This window comes from Euwallacea similis, chromosome 3 (assembly GCF_039881205.1).
Source record: "Euwallacea similis isolate ESF13 chromosome 3, ESF131.1, whole genome shotgun sequence".
In the NCBI taxonomy this organism is placed as follows: domain Eukaryota; kingdom Metazoa; phylum Arthropoda; class Insecta; order Coleoptera; family Curculionidae; genus Euwallacea; species Euwallacea similis.
Window position 1 is genome coordinate 5,632,229 of NC_089611.1, and position 24,472 is coordinate 5,656,700.

Consider the following 24,472-nt stretch of genomic DNA (forward strand, 5'->3'; position numbering starts at 1 on the left):
ATCGAAATGCTTACTGTGATCTTTGCCAAGATAAGAAAGAAACTTGCTGCATAATCTTTTATTTATATCGCGTTCGTCTAGAATAGGAGACTGCTTTGCAATATCTGTTTTCATGTTTCCAGATGACTAAAACATTCGGTGTTGTGACCACAATACACACGAGTGTTGTAAAAGTTCCGGGCATGCGCACGGGCACTACCTATTTCAACTATAACATAAACCAAAAATTATCGCATTAGGTAATATAACAAGGGCGTTGAAAATTATCGATAGTTCACAGAAAATTTGCACCAAAAAAGCATGAAAATACAACTGCTTTTTTCAGTTTCAATAAATGCGAATTTGTCAAAACTTTATTGTATTAATTGTTTTATAATAATTCAATAATTATTTCACTCGTGCAAGTTACAGAGTAATTAGGATATCATCGGTCCAGCATAATTACTACTAACTACTACTAAACCACAATGAAAGTTAGAAACCCTTTATTACGTACATATTCAAAACGGCCTTTCTCTCAAAATCATTCAAGAATTAATTTGTCCCGTTTGTTTTGCGCTACAGTTTATTTTTGTTGTTAGACACTTTGATTGGGAATTAAAAGTTGCCATTCTGCTAGTAATGGTAGCTAATTTTGGGCACTGCAATTTTAGTTTAAAGTTCGCGAATTCGTGGAAACATTGACTGCACAGCAATGCATTTTGGGAGTAATTATCTATGAAACTCGAATCGTTGGAGGTCGTTAAATATTTCAGCATTTAGCTGGATTATTCACAGAAAAAGGAGTTTAGAACGTACTGACGGTGGATGTAATTTGATTGATATCAATGAATTCAAATATTTCGTAGGAGAAGGTTGACATTAAAAACACATCAAAGCCCCGCTGATCAAGAGATTGTTGCGTTCTCAAGATTTAAGGTTCACTCGTAGATTGAAAGCGGCAGCAATTCCCGTGCTCAGACATCACAAGAGCGTATGCTAAATTTACCTCTAGGGCTCTGACATTCTAATTTAAATAAAAAAATAATAAAATTTCGCCAACTCGAAAACTGAAATAATAGTCCATCTATGTATGCAGGTTCTTCATACATTTACAGGTTATTTCGAATGTTTGCTCGAGATTCGCTCTGTGAAAGGTCGTTTCGAACAATTGAGCTTACACAAAGTTAAATTGAGTTAGCTATGGCATAACAGTGAAATACAATGCAATAGAAGTGGACATTTTCGAGAGAGTTGAGAGACCTTCTAAATACTACGTTTAAAGGTCGGAACATACATAGGAACAAAAGATCATTAATGAGTTTAATTAGATTTCAATTTTTGTTGTTGTTGTTTCTCTTTCTCTTCCGCGAGTAAGTAATTAGAACATTGTTCTAGCAATTTGACTGCAACTCACCGAATAAAGGCGGTTACATATTACTTGAGTCCTCCCAACGAGAACATTGTTGCTGTCACGAATAAGGTTGATTTGACAGTAATACATGCTTTATGGGGGGGCTTATATGAGCTAAAGCGTAAGCCGAGCATGGCTTAATCTTCCCTTGTGCAACAGGACCTTAAGCTATTGTCAAATCGTCTCTATTTACCCTCGGGCCAACTTCATGTCACATAATTACCAGATATTCGTCAAATTAACTGAGTATATTATTTCAGTATACTTTATAACTTCACGAATATAAATCCCAATTAGGGTTGTTCCGTGTTTGAAGTAATTTTCAGCCAACTCATGAATTCTAATAAACAAGGCTTGAAATATCTATCCACAGAGCGTTGGCAGACGAGGAATGCAGGATACCTACCTCTAGCGTAATGAAACTTTTCATAATATGTTTGTCATTTCCAGTATTAATGGGGGTCAGGTCATCCAGAGGCATGTGGAGTTATTCAGATATTAAGATAAATCATGTAGAAGTGTCGTTACAACGTGTTCTTGAAATGAAATTATGAATTTTCATTATAGATGCCTATCACCAAACATAGGCCTTGTAATGGCGAGCAATGAAAATTTGGTTCAATGATGTGGCTGAAATGGTAATTTATCACTGGAAAGCAAATTGGGTGGGTTAAAGGTACTTACATTGTAATGGTTTAATGCGGTTATTGCGGTGTGGGAGCTAATCTTTAAAATTGCTTCGAGGTAATTACTGGTCTAAAGGTAACACTAGAATATAGGGCCGAGAATCAAATTAAGTTATTCGTTCAAGGGCTTTTGCGAGTGGATTTCTAATCTAGGAACAATCTATTTCGGCCTTCAACGAAAAATCGTTATTTACTTTAAACACCTTTCATGGTTAAATTTTAAAGGGGAAAAATGCGCAAAAGGTGACAAATAACTCAAACTGGAAAAATAAAGTGTTTTCCATGCTCTACACCGATCAAGGTCCCCTGGAATTAGAGCAAATCGAACTCAGATCATCCTGAATATAGATCAACATATTAATTGACGTGTTGAATACGTAATAGAGTCCATTATGCACCTTTATGTATTGAAAGGATTGTAATATTGTTTTCCTCGCGCGAAGAATCGAGCGCGTTTTACAACATCGTCATAAAACTTAATTTGTCAACTGTGGCACTGGCCTGAATTCGAGTCTCTGTATTTTTCGTCTTCAACGCGAAAATTTCAGTGTGGTCAATTTTTTAGCTTGCCCAAAGGACATTGGACGCGACACGCAGGTGATTCACAATTATTATTTGTTTACTCTCGTGCTGTCCTCCCACGGCCATTTTCGGTAAAAATACCTAAATACAGGGTGTTACAAATTAGTAGGCCAATCCGCTAACCACAGATTCTTTGAGCGAAAATAAGTCGACTTTCCTTATGCGACTTTTTTCTTTGGCGTTTTATACTCTCTATACAGAGTGTTAAAGTTATTAAAAAATTTATTTATTTGGTTAATAACTTCGGTACTTCTTATCGTATTTTAATGAAATTTTGTAGTTATGCACATTTCAAGGAGACGTTCTTTTCCTATAATTTAGGTAAAAAAAAATTAAATCGGAAAAGGGAAATTGGGGGCTACGGACACGTCCCCCCCCCCAAACTTTTTTTTGCGCGCGCCAATGGTGAACGTGTTTAGTTTTTTAAACTAAATATTCTTTTATCTTAATTTTTTCATTGTTGTAAAATTTTGATTTACCGCTTACTTTAGAAGATATTCCAGCATATTGCCTTTCAATACATCGTAACTATTTTTCGTTTAGTATATCGGAAACGTATCTTTAAATACACGATATATTGTCACATACTTATCTTAAATGTTATAAGTAAAACAGACCTTTTCCTAAGTATTTCTGCTAGATTTTATTCAATTTTATGTAAATTGAGAAATTTCAACAAACGGACAACGATTTTGAAAAGTTAAAAATAAATAATAATACTACAATTAAACGGATTGAAGGAATCTAAATTAAATGTTCAATATAATTGCCCTCTTCTTCAATACACATCCGAGCTCTTTTTATTACTGAGATACGAATATTTTGAAAAATTTGTGGTTTCAACTTAAATTGTTCTGCGCCTTCTATAAATTTATTTTTAAGAAAGATTAAAAGTTACTCTCAATAATGTTTAATAAATAAAAGCTAATCGTTGCCTTGGTAACCTGACGCATCATCACAGATATCTACTCGATTTTTCAATAGTGACGCAACGTACATTTTGTACCGGAATAAATAATCCACAAGTTCCCGATATACATAAGTGAAAAATGGGTACCATGTATTGAGAGACAATGTGCTGGAATATCTTCTAAAGTAAGCGGTAAATCAAAATTTTACAAGAATGAAAAAATTAAAATAAAAGAATATTTAGTTTAAAAAACTAAACACGTTCACCATTGGCGCGCGCAAAAAAAAGTTTGGGGGGGGGGGACGTGTCCGTAACCCCCAATTTCCCTTTTCCGGTTTAATTTTTGTTTACCTAAATTATAGGAAAAGAACGCCTCCTTGAAATGTGCATAACTACAAAATTTCATTAAAATACGATAAGAAGTACCGAAGTTATTAACCAAATAAATAAATTTTTTAATAACTTTAACACTCTGTATAGAGAGTATAAAACGCCAAAGAAAAAAGTCGCATAAGGAAAGTCGACTTATTTTCGCTCAAAGAATCTGTGGTTAGCGGATTGGCCTACTAATTTGTAACACCCTGTATAATTGCATGCGGAGACGATACGCAAAACTGCCTTTGGCACTCGATTAGTTTGCACAATAATAATAAATTAAAGAATAAGATAACTAATGATCGAAAAGTTTAAAATGTAGAGATTTTCACGTCCTACTTTTCAAAATATGCTCGAAGTGTCTTCACGCTTCCAGGAACTTTTTAAATTAATTTATTTTTAGTTGGTTAAAAAATGAGATGGACGTGCGTAGAACTTGTGAATTAATTTGAATTGGGGAATGGATGTCTAAGTTTTGAATACTGATAGAAGGTTCGATAATTCATTTCGAAATTTTTCTTCCTGCTCGTCAAGCTACCGGCATAGTTGAGTTCCGCCTGCAATGGGCGCTTTTCGTTTAATCCCGGCTTTATCACATTGTTTTCCTCTAATAAACCCCATTAATTTTAACCTTTGGAATTCGCCACTTCCGAAAGAAAGAAGTCCAAACTAAGTACCTTAATTTAATCTAAGAGCAGTGTTTCTATGAGTTTTCTCTATTTGAGGATAAGGCTTGGGATCTTAGTTTTGAAAGTCGCGATTTTTCAGATTCAACAGGTTTTCTACCCTGCTTCAACACGTTGGCCAAATAATAACTCCGCTTCGCGTCGTTCGGTCAACTGCAATCAGCGCGAGGTAAAGGATCATTTTCCAGCACTTGTTAGTTAAATAATTATTTCGGTTTCTTGCTGTGGTCGCTTACAGCTTCTTAAATAAAACCATTTGAATTCTCAATAAAGTAACCAAAGCTAAATTGTTATACACAGTTAAAAGGGCGTTTTAAGGGGTAGTAACCATTCAAGCATAATAAAGACCGTTTTATGCACGCAGTAGCAGGCTATAATTGTCGATTATGATGCATGCATAATGAAAGAAGACACAGGTTGTTACACGCCTCCTGTTAATTTCAAATAGCTGTATTACTCGAAAACCCAACACATTATGCAATAAAAAAAAAGGTCACCCTTCGCTTAATCCAACACGCGTCTAGCTGATAAATAGTTCCACAAATGAATAATTTATTTTTTGGGGGAGGTAAATCCCACCCTCCCCCCAAGAGGATCGTAACTTTTCCTTCATATATTATTTGCTCGGGCGAGTATAATTCTTCTTAGGGAGAACAACCCTCGGAAATAATTGCAGTATTGGAAGTTAAGGGGCAGTCATTCTGTGACGATTGTTGTGTCGCGTTTGTTTGAAGTCGGTGGTTGTGGCTATGGATAAAGATAACTCCATTCCTTTCAACGTGGTATGTAAGTTTAAACGATTAAATAGTGAAGAGTGAACAATGTATTAGTATATTTGGCTTTGCTGTTGACGGTTCTCGTTCTCATCATTGTCACTGAATAGGTTTGCCGAACAATAGCTAACCGAACACCGCTAAGCGTCTTTCGGTCAAATTGTAATCAGCGTGCGGTAAAGTATCGCTTTCCGCACTTGTTAGAGAAATAACTATTTCCGCTATTTCGCTGTTGTCACATTTTCACACAACACCAAACTACAACTAGTTTTTTCCCTTAATCATGGCTGAACAGTACAAGAATGATGTAGATTAAAGTATTAAAGCAGAAAGCAAAACCCCTATAATGGAGCACAAATGTTACCCAAATAGGGTTGCTACAGATAAGCTTAGCAGCATATCGATGGACTATACCTGGAACATGAATGTTAAGTCAATATGAGAGTGAGCGAAACTCCATGTATGGATTTAGATATTTCAATATTTGATTTTCATCAGCAATATTCGATTCCAGTATATATCATACATTGTAGCTGAGGACGTGGTCTACGACGATGGACTGGTGGAAAATTTTGTAGACTGAAGATAGAGATATTAGGGGCACAAACTGATATCTTTTCAAAAACAGTCACTTAATGATCGATTGAAATTCAATCAAAATCTCACAAGAAGTTGCCAAAAATTATATGTAATTTTAATGTGAACCAACAGTTCTGAGGTCGCCGCTACACAGTAAATTTCCGTTTCCTGAAGGATTTTTCAGTTGTGGATAAGCATCCAACAAAAGCTTTCCTGGATGTTGTCACAGTGGTGCCGTTCCACACTGTATCAAACAACGTGGCCTCATTAATCCAGGTCTCATCTAAATAATATATCTTTTTCTTGTTACTACGGTGCCATCCGACTTCTTCTTATGGAGCAAAGCTCCAATTGAAGTAACAGCATTTTCATGTATGTTTTCTGGGAATAGGAAGGGAATATCTTCTCATTTTGTAATTATTACAAACATTTTTACCAGCAATCGGTGTTGCTTTTTGCCACCTAAATTTGTTTAATGCACGTTAGACGTCCTCATTCGAAGCGTGTAAACAATTAGAAGAAATCAAAATGGTCAAAAACCGAATGAAAACCTTCAAGAGTGTTTTACTTTAAGCAATACAAGGTCATGACCATGAAACAACATTGCCTTCCTCAAATATAAATCCCAAGATAAAGTGATTTTTAAAAATGTTCTCTCAGAAGGCGTATTTATTGGGGAAAATCCCTATGGCTTAATGAATCTCGGCTCTTGTAAAACCGCTAGACCTCATTTAATCGCACGTCAAGCCGCTTTCGGTCTTTTTTTCCCGGGCCAGCCCTTGTTAATTCCGATCAGAAAGTGCTTTCTGCATAACAATTAATAATAGTTAAAAGTGTGTTGTCTGCGCAAAAACTCCTGAGGAATTGTTTTTTGTATTAGTTAATTTTAGTCGTGCCGAAAAAAAAGCATTAAATATGTTGTGTATGTCTGGGGCGGATTATTCACTCTTTTTTTATTTTTGAGAATAATATCCATAGGGGATACTCATAGAGAAATAACACCAATAGAGGTGCGAAAAAAAGTAGAGCAACTTTTCACAAACACGCCAATGACGTAGGTAGCAGCGTCAAACACTAATGATTTGTTTCGATTCAGACGGTTGTTGTGGAAAAATACACAAAAATAACCGTCATCGTTCAATCGTTAATCTTAACGTTCAAATGGCGAAAATCCGGAATTCTAACTTCCTTTCTCTTAATAGCAATAAAGGGCGTTTATGTCTCAAATACATCGTACTACGTTGATGTCTACGACGATTCTAACTTCCATGTCCGTCTTGTGGCTAAAATGATTGTCAACTTTTTTTTAAAGAAAAACATCTAAGGAGGTCATGTCTGGAGAACAGACTGGCCAAGGATGTTCCGATTGGGGCCTATCAATCTTCATCTCTCTTACATTATTTGCGAGTTCGCCATCTTGTAGGAACGAATAGTTAGCCGATAAAGCTAACGGGAGGATCTTAGGCTTAACAAACGAAATGTAATAGAATGAATCCACAACTGCTGAAACTGAAAATCCAAAAATAATCCTGCAGATCTTTTTGCAGCTACTCAATTTTAACCACCTTAATTTTAATCAGTAATGATTTCTTCTATTTTCAGATACCTTTTGAACTTAAGATTGCACATAAAGTTCCACTTCAGCACCACCATAGGCATCCCGTATTCGGATTAGAAGTTTTCCGGTCATGTAGTATGAAGATGTCCAGTGCCGGGTTTCTGGTTATCGTGTTAGTGCTACTCGTTACCTGCTCCGTCGCGGAACTAGCTACTGAATTCGCAGAAGCTAGTGAAGGAAGTACGGCCATCCTACCGTGCAGCCTCTCCGCCACTGAACCCAGTGATAAAATAAAGAACATACTGTGGTACCGTGGTGCCGAGCATCGTGGTTCCGATGGGCCGCCGCCCATTTACAAATACGAAGTGCAGGGATCGAATATTAATGATGATCCAAGTCCGGATTTAGCGCATCGATATTCTTTGCGGGTGGTCGAAAATCAAGCATTGTTAGCAATAAATAATGTTAAAAAGTCGGATGAGGGATTGTTTCTGTGCAGATCAGACTTTCAACGGTCACCGACGAAGATAACACATGTCAACTTAACGTTAATAGGTAAGTTCTGGTAATGATGGACCACCGCTATTAATTAACTGCGTAAGTATATTGATGCTTCATTAAAGCGAACGCACTCCTTCAAAAGCTCCTTCAGTTTCGCTTTTCATTACGTACGGTAAATAAACCGATCGAGAAAAATATCACTCAGCCTAATTTGTTTATCATTTCGAGATCGATAGTGCTAATTCCATGGTACATTTTAACGTTAAATATTTCGAAATTGCCTCCACCGATTCAAATAAGCTTTGAAGCGTAGCTCATTGATTTATTTTAAATTTAGAGATGAAAGGAATTTTATTTTCGACCGTTTTATTTCGTTTTTTACGTGGTCATCTGGTTTTGGTTTTTTGATGGTCAAAATTACCATACAACAACTTGAAAATGTTACCAAGAAGGATTATTCTAGATTTAATTTTAAAGGTTCACAGGTCAAATTGCAAATCTCGAATGTCCCTGAAGAGGTAAGTTTGGAATGTGAATGCCGTTTTGCTCCAGCTGGGGTTTAGCGCACACGATCGTTGATTTTAAATAGGTCAAGATGGATTCTTCCCAAGGGTTCTCAAGGACTCCGTCATCCGAGCGCTTTTAATGCCAGGAGTCAACACCACGCGGTTTTAACGCCCGTTAAAACCCGTTAAAACGCACTTTTGATTTAAACTATTGCGTATTTTGTAATGTAGAGTAGTCGCTTAGCTTGCCACGAAAATAGCCTAGAGGAACCACCAGAAAATCATTGCTAGCCCCGGCACCAACTCTGTGGAAAAAGAGGAAACAGTGTATGTGTGGATTAAGGGGAATTGACTTGTAATAGTTCTGATAAAAAACTTTTTTCAACATAGTTCTGGATGAAACAAGTTCGTTTTTGAAATGACCCTGGAAGTACTCGTGGATTCCTGTTTAAGATTCTCTACCCAATTTCAATTTAGGGTAATCACAAACTGGTGCGAAAGGCCTTAAATCCTTAAGACCTAACAAGACAGATTGCGTAACAACTTAATGACTGTAATAATAATAGGGGTCATATTAAAGTGCGTACTTTGCTCCCTAAACCGCACAGATCTACTGAAATCCCAAGGGTCTAAACAGATTTATGTTCATTAACCATGTGTGGCCTGTTAGTTGACCTAAATGTTTCGAAGACTTCGTTAAATGTGCCTCGTTCTCCATGCGTGTCTCATTATGTAATTATGATATCGCGTGACAAGAAAACTATTGTTTGAATCAATATTAGAAATTAGGATTACAAAATATTTAGTGTGTGATTTACATTCAACATTGCCCTGAATGAAGGTTCATAAAAACATTTTAATGGGTAGTAGGTGCTATTAAAATTTAATGAACTGCACTGGCTGACACATGATTTACTGACCAAGCGATTAATCCGTATGAAAAAAAATCGAATTTTTGAGCTTTATAGAGGTGAAATGAGTAATCCACAGATTGTATATACAGGGTCTTGGAAACTTTTAGGCCGCTAGTTTAGGACCATATTCATTCTTTTTCCTACTAAAATGCCCTATCTATTTGAAAATCAAATAATAATCGTACCATCCCGTTTACTTTCCAGATAGATTGAAAATATGATTATAAAATGCATTTATTACTAATAAAGTAAACATATCAAGAATATAATTAAGTAAACCCATTCAACTAAATTATATTTCAAAAGTCTTAATAATTTGAAAGTGCAAGGAAAGTCCGATTCCACAGCAAAAATGTACGTCCCGGTGATGGATGACGGATTTTAAGAAAGGAAAGGTCTTTCGAAAAGACTTTTTGAAATTAGCTTTCTTCATAAAATGGTTCATCATACGAATTTTATTAGTAAATTACAAGAGCTTTGGAGGACATTTTTCAAGAACTGGTAGAAAATTTGCCATTTCTTACCAGTCCTTCCACATGGAAATGCAACGATATTGTTCTTGGCAACTATATGAAAACAGAGATTGAGAAAGTTTCTTAAAAGTGTTAATTGCGTAAAATTCTCAATTTAAGAGGGCCTTAATACAAATGAGTAGCCATCCTAAATCCCAGCCCTAACATTGCGCAATAATGAACTTCGTTCCAGCAGTGATGTCCCCGCAAATATATTTTTTTAGATTTAAGCGTAAAATAGCATACCTTAGAGCTTCTAAAAGGCAGTGCAAGGTAAGTAAAGCTTTTTCGGCTAAATAGGTTTTCAAAATAGATCCCTAATACGTCTCCTGTATAAGCATATTCCTTGAACCATCCAGAGAAAAGTTCATGCATTTCTATCTAAAACTTTTGCAGCCGCAAACCGAAACTCACTGCTTTGCTGGCTCAACTTTTATGGGAAATATCCGTTTTTCCTCTGAAAGTGAGAACTAACTTAAGTAGGCACGTTTGCTTATTTCAAAGTAATATGGAATTCAATGAGTGGGACATACATAAGTGATAACAGAGATCCTTTTCCCTATGCTAGTATAGCAGACCCTCTGAGAACAATAATGATAACTGCCAACATGAGATGGAGAAATGTATATACATCAAAGAGAGTTTTGAATCACTATAATTTTTTTGTAATAGAAGACGTCTAAGTTAAAATGGTGTTGAAGATCACAAATACAGTCTGTAAAAGCAAAAAACAAGAAAACATTCTAATCCGATAAAAACTAGCACCCAATAAAAACATTTTAAAGTATTGATAACTTTAGTTAAATGTTCATTTTTATTCTGCACAGTTGCACAGTTATACATCATATCTAACGAACAGAAAATTTGTTAAAAATGCCACGAAATCCAATTTCAACTTTTGACCGCACTCGTATCGTTACTTTACGTCAGATAGGACTATCTGTAAGAGAAGTTGCACGTGAAGTGGGCAGAAACCACAGCGATGTTGCAAGAACCTGGAACCGCTATTAGTTAAGTGGATAAGTGAGAAATCGTCGTTGGAAGGTTGTTTTTGTGTCACATAATTTATTGAACACCGATACCTACGTGTTTTGGTGCTCAGAAGCTGATTCCAAAATGTAACGGTTCTTCGCAGATCGTTCCTAGAACTAGAACGATTACATCAACTCAGACTTTTCGTAACCGCCTTCACAATAGTCACTTAGGTGCAAGATGTATGTGACGAGGACCAGCTTTAACACGTTCATTACCATCTTAGTCTATAAGACCGAGAGTAGCGTTTTAAGTTTGAATACTCGGTCCAATAAACCGAGAGACAAGTTGTCGCTCAGGCCAACTCAGTCCATAAGATCGAGTTACGAATTTGATTATCCTGAGGTTGTAAAATGTTATTTTTCAAAATTTTACTAGATTTTAGATAGTTATAATGTTTATAACATTATGTCAAAAATGGTCTCCGGGACCAAAATTTGAAAAATCGTATAGCAATACAGTAAATATACCGTCGGCAGTGAGCGTGTTAATGGCACGTCACCGTACAGCACGATATGCCTGGGCAAGAGCACATGAGATGTGGGATATGAAATGCTGGCATTGTGTATTTTTATGGATGAGGTGCGAATCTGTTTAATGCCTGATAACCATTGCCAACGTATATGAAGAGAATCTGAAAATGCTGAACGTCTTTGAAATGCTATTCCTCATGTGCAGCAAGGGAGCGGCTCTGTAATGTTCTGAGTTGGTATCATCTACGAAAACAGGACGCAGCTCATCCCAATTCACGGCACAATGACGACTATATCTGGACACTATCCTGAGACCTATTGTTGAGTCCTTCCATCAAAATTTTAGTAATGAATTTGTCATGCAAGACGATAACTCTCGGCCTCATAGTCCTCGAATGGTCAATGAGTACATCCAAGAAGTTGAAATTGAATGATTGGAGTGATCAGCATTATGGCTCGACGTGAATCCAATTGAACATGCTTGGAAGCATCTGAAGGAGGCTGTGCGACGCCGTAGACACCAGCCGCAAAACTTTGAGGAGCCTCAACAGGCTGCAATTGAGGAATGGGAAAATATTGAGCAGCAACGCTTCAATGACTTAATCGATAGTATGTCTCGTTGGGTAAGAGCTTGTCGACCTGCAAGAGGTGGTATGTTGATGGTATTAATAAAATTAATGCAAAAAAATTAAAAATAGTTTTTTTTTTGTATTTTGATAAATTCTGTCTTTTTCATTACGCAATTTGTACTTGAACTTATACTTGCTGTCCCTAACGCTAATACCAATATCAACGCCCTATTCCTACAATTTACTGGTGGTGCAAAACTTTTTTTAATGTATGTACATTGCTGGACATTTTGGTTGGGCATTCACAGCGGTACTTTTAGTACCACTCGGACAGGTCAACATGAGTAAGCCCTACATGAATAAGTCAACTAGCGAAGCTATTTAACCCTAAAACGCAACTGGGGAGGGAACGACAACGGTTGAAATTAGTCTCTTCTTGTCTGAGTGTATCATCCTATGCTATTTTCACAAAATTAGTCACGAAATTTATCGGCTGCACGATGTTAGGTTGGAGAATCCATGAAATTTTCAGCAGTCCATAAATTGCTCTAATTCTTAAAAGGTACTGACAGATTCTAATATTTGGAGTGTTACTACTAATCTTCTAGAACATCGTTTTAGTGCTTTAATTTTAATTACTCAAATATGGCTACTACCAACTTCTAGCGGTCTTAGGCAAATCCTGTTGAAACTTTGCCTTGGGAACTTACATATTTAGGTAGTGAAGCTTTAACTTTGCGTGCATACTTATGAGGCTTCGACTTGACTAAAATGTTTGTTACATAGTCCGCAACTTGGAAGCTTTCTAGGCTGTGAAGTTTTAACACCCAATTAAATCGGTAAACCTCATTCTTACACAAACTCCATTTTGCCCGCAGTTTGGAAAATAATCGAGACGTTAGTAAGCATAAAGGTGGATGTATAGTTTCGTTACCGTAAGCCGTGAAACGTAACGTTTTGTGTAAGCAAAACAAACATATCAAATGCTTCGTTAGCTTTTATGGTTCTGAAAAACTGTTCAGTTGTGAATTTTTCCGTGTAAAAATTCCAATTTGGTGTCAATTTCGTTGGGCTTGCAATTCGATTGGTCAATTTTCGGGATCGTACCGGTATCGACATATGTATGTAGCATGTTGACGAGAAAATAGCGTTCTCTACCAGACACTTTTAATTTCCTCTAATAAATTCAGATCTTGATGGTTCTTGTTTAAAATTGGTGCCGCTTTCAAATACCTGAATATTATTCCTATTTACCTACTTCATGAATAGTTTCGTGACAGGAATAATAAAGTCGGATCCACAGACCGTAATCGTAAATAAATTGGCAGTTAACTTTCTTTCCAACCAACTGTTGCAACACTGATAATTATTGACACAAGGTGGAAAAAATTGAATAAATAACCAAGTGGAAAAGTCCACGAATGCGCTCCATTAAAAAAAAAAAAATAAATAATGGAGCTTTGATCGGGTCGATCTGCGAGACTGAACGTTAAGGATTAATAATTGTCCTCAGTGCTGCATCAAATTAACCCCAGGATCATGAATTACTGACCTTAATTTTTCCTTTGATCTTCCTTTGAAATTTCATTAGAAGTTCGATACAAGTAATGCCTCAATGCGGCACTATAGAAAAAGAGATTTTCCCTCTGTGCTGCATATCTTATTAGGCGATTTCAGGCATAGGTGCATCTCTTATACATATGTATGTATGTATGCGTTGTAGGGCAGGGATTGCAGATGGTCACATATCTTAGTCTTCGGTTATTAAATGTCTCAGGAATTAACGTAATAAAATGAATTAATGTTGGAACTGAGCTCGACTTCTACCGCATTTATGTTGTGTCTAATTGTGTTAAATTCTTGACTTACAATTATATTACCTTATCTCTAAGAAGCAGGTGCTTAAACGAGAAGAGGGTCAGATTCTTAATGAGGTATAGTGGAAAAGCGGAAAAACCAGCATATAAAAAACAAGTAGTTTGGCGGAGGTAATTCACGGAATTTTTTCATCACTAAACATTCAATATTAAGATTCAATAGGTCAAAAAGTCCCTTTGGAAAATACGACCTCAAAAACCAAGATAAAATAAAAATTGCAAATTGAAAATCAATAATTCAATCAAAAGTAATTATGTATCCCAAACCTCATTCTGCCAATATTTGTGAATTTATGCACTAATTAAGCCTGTGATTCCCTTTTTACTGCAAATTGAATTTATCGCAAATAAGCAAATTACAAGGAGGAATGATAAACGGGATGAGTGGCCTAAAGGACGATGAAGCATTGTCTTAGGGCTGCGAAAATCAATTTCTTGTTGAAAATAAATGTTTTCTTAAATGGAACGCGCTTTAAGAAATTTGATTAAATTAAATTCACTAAAGCTCGACTTGATCGTTGAGATGCGGGTTCCCGAAAATTTAATTTTAAAAAATGATATTCGAGGAATTGGAATTTATTATTTCTACAGTGAAACGTAAAGCATACCTTTCTACCATTTCAATGATTGCAAAGAAAGAACTGCTTCTGCCTATCTGTCTTTTATCATGGAGTTCCAATATGATATGTGCAAAATCATTCATTAATGATCACCATTATTACATTACTTCTCTTTAACGCACGATTTCGATTTTTGACAAATGTGTCTAACCAATCGCAGCTTACTATATGCTTATTACGTGATTAATATATGTCGTTCACCAAGCTTTTCGTTTTTGAAATTAAGAGTTTTCATTTCTGGATATAGATCAGTCGCAGTCACAGTCACAGAATAAATATAACTAAAGCAGGATGGCAAAGTAGCTAAAGCCGTTGCGATTTAGAAAAATATAATTGTCGGTCTCATAAGGAGAAATGAATAAAAATTACTAAGCAGGACCGGGATATTATAATGAAGTTCTTACGAGCTCACGCTAAGTGCAGATTTTAATGAGGCTGAGGTATATAAAGAATAAATATTCCATACAAATACGGTCGGGGAAATGAGGAGAATCTTGAATTATGTTCAGCGCACTATTTACGACAAAATGTGTGGAATTAAATGCTGTTAGTTTGCTCTAGATAAACATTTGCATTAACGAAGTGAACTATAATTAATTTTTTTATTTATTCCCTTCGGCAAGGCTAGTTGGACAACTTTTATGTAATTGTAAATTGCAATACCAGGGATTATTTCGTTATCCCAAAACTAGATCCAGAGTGATTTAATTTATGTTCAGGACTTCTCTAAGAATAGCTATATTGTAACTCATTTAATTGAAGGAGTTTTTCCTCCATGTGCCTCCGCAAAAATCACACGTATTCAGATCTAGAGATGAAGGAGGAAAGTGCTTACCTCCATCCTTGGCAATCGAGTGATCTGGAAACCACCCTGTTTTGTGATTTATTGAATGCCTTATTAATAACTGGCATTTAACAATACTCGAAACAACACGTCAATTGCATGCCTGAAACGAATCCTGGTTATGAGTAGTGTCGAAATCCAGAAAATTCCAATATTCGAAATAATTAAAGCAATCATTTATTTGGCACTGCACGTTTATAATTTTGGTGCTCCATTCGTATCGAGTACCCAGAAGTTGATTTTATATCTATGCTGCAGTCTGTTTGAACATAACGTAAAAGCTATTACATATTCAAACAAAACATGTTCGTTATTATTTACGCATAGGAAAAATTAACATTTGATTGCAGTGCGGAAGCCAACAAATATGTGCATTTCAGAGTTTGAGAATCGAAAGTTTTGTTATCTGAAGAGTTCATTTTTATTTCAGAATACTTCGTCGCTTAATTATTTCAACAGTTTTAATTAAAAAGTTCACACTTTTGTAAGCCATTCTATTGTTGCAATTTGTATTCGTCTCGCTGCTGAAAATTTAACTGCAGTATTTAAAGCCGAACCACCTATGACCCAGCAGCACGCCAGAAACTTTTTTAATTTTCCCTCAAACAAGTTCGCATTACGAAGTCTTCTCCAGACAGTTTTTAAGCTAGATTGGCAATAAACTTGGAGATGAGAAAGTTAGAATAAAGTGGTTAACGGGTGAACTTTTTTTCATATCCGAATGATAATCTGCTTTGCTTTTTATTCGCTTTTTATCGAGGATATTGAAGCATCTTCAATAAAGGTAATATCAAATTAATTCCGGGGAAGACTGTTTCTTGAGAGTCAAAGCTCCTAAAATTCGCACATGAAATGTGAAAACATGAAAACATGGGGGGAACTTTTTGCAGTTTTTCGATAAATAGTCGATTCGTCGATAACACTCGACCCATTGTTGATAGCCGCGATTTCACTTCAACTCGCCATACACTGCTCAAAACCATTGTTTGTTGGCTATTATCATGGTTGCCCAAAAATTTGGGGTCAGTAATTGGGCTTTAAAAAATAAATTTGCATCCGAGGGCGTTTTAGAAGACTAGTGCCTTCTGCTTTGTTTTTTTGCTCTTTACTTATAATTTAATCTCGTTCTAAACAACTGCGAAGAATATTGAAACCGTCAATTTACATTTATATTGCTATGTTAACGCATTTCTGCTATTTACCCCTCTATTCGATATGGAAATCGTCACAGCGAAGAGCAAATGTGGAAAAAATGCACGCATTTTTCTTGAATTTTTCTCGACGCCTACCAATACTAAACAAGCATTGGTGCATGAAAAACTTGCTATCGCTATGAAAAGCACCTTGTGGTAAATAATTATAACGATATAAATAGATTAAATAGGCCATTCATCTTCTCAACTGGAAGCAATATACTGATCAGGATAACCTTTTGTGTTGGCGCTTCTGACAAAGCCGGAGTATTTAAGCCGGAAAGCATAAAATATAATCCGCGAATCAGGCGAAGCTACCTGGCAACAGCTCCCAAAATCATAGCGCCTGTTGCTCAGCTTTTTGTTACAGCTGAGTTTCTGTTACAGGGAGGGTGTAGAGTAATATTCGGCTTACGTTCGCATATATGTTTTAATTTTTCGTAAACGAAATGAATAATATTTTTAATCTAGCACCTTCTGGGTTAAGTGCGAAATCCGGATTCTAGCTCTTCTTCACTTGAATCATGTTTCAGTTAGTTATGCCAATGTGGTTTTTAAGCAGCCTATTTTCACCTTAGGAATTAGTGGCTCCCCTTAGTCCGTGTTATTCTGGGATACCTTGTATTTACATTTCGGTCATAGTCTTTTATAAGGCTTATAGAAGGTCGAATACGTTTTTGTTCTGGGCAATCCACTAACCTAGAGGCGATCTGCAGGGTCATGTGGTTAGCATCGATTAAAGATCCGTTCGTTTTCCTGTAAATACCAGTTAATTTTTAAGTATTTCGTTCTTTGAGAGCATGCATGTGAAAAGGTAGAAAAGCATTTTATGTAGCATTCTTTTAGTCAAAATCAAATATTCACAAAGGAGGTATTTTCCTTGAAACATTTTTCAACGTACAAAGAGGAAAAACGTCAAAAATGATTTCTAAACTGGACGCCGTTTTAAGGACACTTTAATAGATTTTTCAGAACGATGTCGTTACTTCTATTTAAATATAGAACATAGAGCTCTTAACCCTTGTAATTTAAAGTCCATCTCTAGAGAGTTTCAAGAAATCCTGCTGATTTTACAGCATCAGAACTGGCACGTCTGTCGAGAACTAGATGATTCGAGACGATTTTATTTATTCTCGATGTTATTAGTGAGATCACAAGGTAGGGAATACAATCGATGGAAAACCGTGATTGTTTTACTAATAATAATAGGATTTGAAGCGATAATTTATTGTCGTGTAACGAAGCTTATGGCGTTTGAGTCATTGAAGGACGAAAGAAGACTCAATCGAGGTGGTTCAAAAATGGGACTGTTTTTAAGATTTTTATTAGATGTTGTTAGACGTGGTGTAAAGCACCCTTATATTACGCCAATGTGCATCGCCATTTATTGATAATACGTGTAGCTGGGTCTTGTACTATTTATCCTTAAGAAAGGGTTTCTCTGTATAGGAAAATTTTCACCTGTTTTCTTTGCAAGAATTAGAGATAAAGTACATCCCCGTCTCGTTAAACCGGTACACCTGCAACACATCAATAGAAGACCAATCTTGTTATGCATCCCAGTGTTTCGCTTTAAAGATATACGGGGTGTTTCTTAACTGCATAAAATTTAAGGGCGTAATCCGTTGAAGTGGAAAACGTCTAATAAACGAATGTCCGCAAATGCTTCGTAAAATACAGGGTGTTTAAAAATACAAAAAAAAGGTTTTCCTTGAATATTTCCAATACAGCTCAAACTGGATTTTTGAATTTTAGCATGCGAATGTGTAGCAAAGAGCCTCATATTTACATGTACTCGGATGTTTTCCATGCGACAGTGACGTACGCTTGGGATATCTTTATTATACTATTTACACGCGAAATGTACGACGCTGCGTTTGCCATTAGTTAAGACCGATTTTTACGTTCCTTGTTCCAAACAGAACAGAAAAAAATTGCATGAACACTTTATTAATAATTGATTAGTGCAAGGTTTATTTATTTCAAAATCAAGAAAAAAACTTAATTGAATATTATAAGAACTCTTGAAAATGACCACCATTACTTATAATATATCTATAAGTAAACTATGCACTGATTATAAACTAGCCGCCACTTTAAATGTCAGTAAAAAATAATATATGTATTATAAAATAACATTTATATTATTTTTTATATCGGTAGAAAATCCAATTTGAGCTATATTATAAATATTCAGAGAAAACTTTTTTTTGTCTATTTTAACACCCTGTATTTTAAAAATGAAGCGTTTGCGGATATTTGTTTATTAGACATTTTCCACTTGAAATGCGTTCAAGATTACGCCCTTAAATTTTCTACACCTAGTTAGGGAACACCCTGTAGATAATAGATTAGCCGATAATTGCTTCTTAGTCGTACAACGCCTCTGTGTGTTAGCCCTCAATTTTAGCACTTAACAACCTTGCATAACTCGGAAACTCTCTCTTGATTGAATGGTTGCGTTGAGGTGTACTTCGCTAACCAAGTTCTTCACTTTTGCAAACCTAAATGAGGTGCATTATTTAACAGTGTATTCGTGAGTTGTTCCTGAATTTGCTATTCCAAGATTTATTACAATGGCACTTATTAAACTGATCCATACGGTACTCTTTATTTCCAAACCCCAGAGCATACCAGATGATTTCAGTTTTGTTGCTGAATTTTGAGTTCGGGTGAAAAATGGCATTTCTACTGCTTTGACTGTTTTTCATGCAGCTCTCGGTATATGCCCAATTCGTCTCTTCTTCCTGTTACTTAGCTGGAAGCACCGAGTGAATGTAATCCGATTATATCATTCTTTAATCTGTCAAAGCCAGAGTGTCGCATATTCAAGTGGTTATTTATTAAAATATGCAGATTCCTCCAATTTACTAGGGATAGAAAACTCTGTTACTCGGTATTTGCAATTCAGATCATGATTCATATTACTAAGTGTTAAAGCAGCGATTTATTAACTTGGCCTAAAGTCATACTGGAAGTTTATCGCCTCGCAGAATTTTGTTATCGCATATTTTATGTAAAATTCTGTTGATCATAGCCCTAATTAAGTTGTTGTAAATTACACGTCACTGGACAGTTAACTCAGCAGTTTTTTCGGTGACCGTAAAAGACACGGGGTCTATTAAATTCGGGCTCAATTTGGAGTTCAAGAATATGCCGTTTCAAAATCACATAATTTTCGGGGGTGCATCAAAACCTTATGAAGGAAATCTGGAACATTTCGAGGAAAACCCATTTTCCTCCGGATTAATCAGTGTGCTGCATAGGGTATGCGAGGAGAACATTTATGTCAGATAACCATTTAGTTGGCTGCATTTTCCAATAAGTCGAAGAATAGCCGAGGAATAATCTAATTAAAACGTATCGTGGTTGTAACAAGTTTAGTTATGTTGTCCACGTAACGACTGCACACTACATAAACAAAGAACTCCATTAAACTCACTCCGTTTAGCTGTTTCAAACTCCCTTTTGGGAGTTCAAATGACGGGTAACATTATGCTAGAAATTGCCCGCTAAAACATTTGATTCGATGGGTGTTCGCTTTCAAATTTTCACAATGACACACATTAAATTCCTGATATAATCGGACCGTATTATTGCGGACATGGGTTAAAAGCTTTTGGAATGGTGCTCAACTGCGAAATCGTACTGTGTCGCTGGGAAATCGGATGCTCGTTTTGGTTCTATATTGACGGAGTGTTTTCCGGTATAACACGTTATAGATTTTACGTTTAGATGTTCTAAATGTGAAATTTTGTAATCGAATGTTCGACACTCACAAACATTAGCTGCAAACTACATATGTAGATTTTTCTAATCAATTTACGGATCAGTTTGTTAGGTTTAGGGAGTTTGTTAGGTGACTCCGAGTTTACTTTCGGATTTAGGACCTGTCTAAATCGTCCCACGGGTGGATTATGATTAAAACCATAGGGACTTGGTTTGTTTAAATATAAAAATCACTGCAGTGTTACTTTGTTCCGCAGGCTCTGCATTTCAAGACAAATTTGGCATTAAGCCAATTCAAGCCAACTTCAGCCGGATTTCTCTCTAAGGATGGTACAAGTCATGATTTAATATACGGTGGTGGCAATTTAATATGAAGTTACAGTTATAAATTACTGTTTTATAAAACTTAGTAAGTTTGCTCTGTATAAATTTAAAAATCTTCATTTCTAGGAAATTACTTATTCTTTTCGAATTAAATTGTTTTATTATCTTTTCAATTTAATAACGCGCATTTTCGAACGTCCACGTATTAAATAGGTCTCCGTCAGGTAGTACTGAGCAGAATGTCCATATGCGCCTTAATGGTTTTAAAGTCAGAACGAATTTCGTTTAAAAATTGAAGTTGTTATTCTCTTGACATGCGTGACTTTTTCCCAGTTTGCAAAAGAGATAGATGAAAAGTAAAACAACTTTACTACACACAACTTCTTATCATAATACGACCGAAAAACATTAATGAGCACTGCGATTATGGACTTGAGGACGTTCCAAACTCTAAAATAATGAATGTAGTATCGGGCTTGATACTATTATATCTTATCGATATCTTATAATGAAATCACAGGTCAGAAAAAGGATTATAAATATGCGTTTATTAATATAAAGTGAACAAAGAGGAGGACAAAGTAACTTATGAATTTGCGAGCGCGGACGCGACTTCTGAGTTGCCAACGACAATCGAACCCAGAAGAAAAGAAAGGTTGTACATGCCCTGCAAATCTTAAAATACTACAACCCGTGGTGATAAACCATGGGCGTAGCCTGGTTAGGGTGCCATCTGCACCATCTGCCGTATTAAACCTTGACGTCTTAGCTGAGAATTGGAACTGCAACTATAGGGCCAATGGAATCTATCACGGGCAATTCAAATGCCGACAAGGCATAGTGTAGAAAACTCCCAAGCTCCAACTAATGCCTACCAGGGTCGTACCTCAGGGATATATCAATCTTAAACATAATACTTATTATCTAACATATATCATACGTAAAAGTAACACTTATCTACAAGAATATCCCAGCAGTCAACTGTGATCCTACATGGAGAATTTATCAAGACCCCCAAAAAGCTGCTCCAGTTAATGCTATTTGACAACTTTGACAATTTTGACACATTTTATCCAAAGAAGTGAAGAAGGATCGGTTTCCATTTTTCCGATGTTTGTACGTGACTGTATAAACATCGGAACGACGATTAGGAACGGATTAGGATCGGATCAACGATTAGGAACGATAGCGGAAGCTGTTTTCTGGTATCTATCAACTGGCTGCTGTGTTAATGTATAAGTTAATAGTAATCGGAAATAGAAATAGAAGTTAACAGCCGTTTATTCTACCTGCTTTTTGAATGAATTTTGGTATTTATATAGAATTCGAACGTGTTAAAACATCAAGTCAACATCAAGTGGACTCCATTTAGCTCTCAACGAAGTGGCTGTTTGGTTTAAATATAATTGAAAACAAACATATTTTTATTGAATTACAATGATCCGTATCTGATCGACACAATTCTATTTGAATAATTTATAAATGGACAGTACAAAACGGAATGGGATGAAATGTTACTGCACATCATTAAAATTTTAATTTTCATTGTAAACGGAAAATTGGAGGTAGTAAACTGTATGAAACATGCAAGCCCTTTAAAACAAATTTCCCTTCAGTTTTAATATTGAAACCCGTGCAATTAAAATTTGCGCCTACGTTATTTATTAACAGCAACTAATTGGGTCAGGCAGATTGGCCCTAAACTAATATAAAAGATCCTGGATCCTTTCTTGCTCAGAAATATGAAAAAATATTGAAACACTGACTGACGATAAACATAAAGAAATATGAAATATTATATTATATTAAAAAATAATTAATTGCCATTTTGAACTTGGGGCCGGCATATGCACCACCTTTTAGTCTTCAATATTATTCATATTGATTTAATAGACGTCATTGTTCGTTAATTGTGTGAATTTGTTAGTTTATACAGTATTTTGGTATTGCTGAAATACTTTTAAAAAAGTGCGGGAGCTTTTGTGTCACACTTTAATTAATGATGCCATTAATTATCTCGGCAAAGAACCTTTGCGAGGCGGTATTAGTGTTGACAAATTTCTTTTGACTCTGCACTCACGGCTCTTATTTCTAGGACATCCTGTATATAACGATTAACAAAGAAACCTCTAAACCAGCGGCAAATTTTCTTCCTCTAGTTACGTTAATTAAATCGGCTTTCATTTTAATATTCGCAAGTGCATAATTATATAATTTTAACATGAAATAATGTTCTCAATTGAATGTTTAAATTTGTCCTATGTTGGAATGTAATCGTTACAGACTACATAATTTAGGAACGTTCGCTTGACGGGGAATTTTGTTGTCAAAATTAAACTGATTTACGCTAAAATTGACTTCGGTATCTATAGCCCAATCGCATTTAGAAACACTTAACGAAAATAAACAGTGCATTGGTGTTAAATTGTCCAACTGCACTATAAATTATCCGATAAAACATTTGGTCGCATAGTAATTATTGCAGATAACCATGACTCCAATCATGACGTAACGTATGGCTTTTCAATTTTGCGCCACATTTTAAATTATCATTGTGAAATTAATTACCTTAGTGATATCAGATAGGCAATCAATTCGCCATAGCAACATTTACTGTCATTTTCTAATTTGTTCTACCTTTCGGGTGCGAAATTTGGACGCGTTGATTAATGACCATTTAATCGAACGGTAAATCATCCTTCATTTTTTGTTACTATTTGTCGTATTCGTATTACCCTGTGAAATTAGCCATCATTTATATTTCTGGAATACGGGCAACTGCCGTTTGGCTTTCGGAAATGCCAGAAAAACTTATGAGTTATTGCTGATTTAGGTTTGCTGTTGGAGCGAACTATAATCGGTAATCTCGGACAACAGAGCACAGGATATTCCATAATAGCACATTAAGGTACGAGTTTCATAAAGCGGCTCACAATCGGTTCAAGCGATAATGCGCAACATGAATCTTATACTACACTGAGTTCCAAAAAAAAGTGGCTCACCTGTTTTTTTTTTGTCAAATTCGAAACTTTATGACTTTTATACCAGTTATTCGAATTCAATAAATTTTTCAGCGCTTTCTAGCCTAGCCGGTTGACCATTATTGTAAATGAAAGAAAGGGATTTTGTTTCTTTTTTCATGGAAATTAATGAAAAAATTTAGGTTAATGTTTTTTCTGATTTTTTTAGATCACTTTGTGCATGAAAACAGCACTTGTGTTAAAAATCTTTAAACGTTGTTGGAAAGAGCCCTTTTTAGCAAACATTTTTTTCAATTCATTATTTTACCTTTAAAATTCTCTAAATCACAGCATTTTCACTGGAACCATGCATTTAGCAAAGAATCCACTCTTATAAATACAGCACTGAATACAAATAGGCTGTGAAAAAACAATGGCATTCATATTTGACGTTTGATATACATTGTGCTGATATCGTCATTGTCACAAAAAGTAGTTTTGCAATTTAAATAAAAAATGCTTATATATAAATGTAGCAGGAATCATTCGAAACTTTATAGAAACTACTAGTATCAACACATTCCAATGGCCTGCGCGAAGTCCAGATATGAACCCAATTGAACATCTGTGGGATGAATTAGGGCGCAGGGTGTGTGCGTTCCCGCGATAGGGCTCCAACAACTATAGAAGAAATGCGTGGTGCATTAATTGAAGAGTGGAACATCATACCACACCAAGTCGAACTAAATTTAATTTCCAGTATGCCAAAAACATTAGAATTTCTAAAAGTTGCTAGAGGTGGCAATACCCGCTACTGAGTTTATTTAATTTGGTGATTTTGCCTTATTTACAACACGATTTTTCAGTAAACATGTT

The 24,472-nt window shown here is 35.7% G+C and overlaps 1 protein-coding gene across 1 annotated transcript in view; it reads left to right on the forward strand.

Annotated features, from left to right (window-relative positions):
- Positions 1 to 24,472, forward strand: part of LOC136419804 (nephrin-like) — a 161,290-nt gene that overhangs the window by 28,991 nt on the left and 107,827 nt on the right. The window contains exon 2 of the mRNA XM_066406354.1: positions 7,587 to 8,097. Coding sequence (XP_066262451.1) covers positions 7,680 to 8,097 — 418 coding nt within the window. The 5' untranslated portion in view covers positions 7,587 to 7,679. The remainder of the gene's footprint in view (positions 1 to 7,586; positions 8,098 to 24,472) is intronic.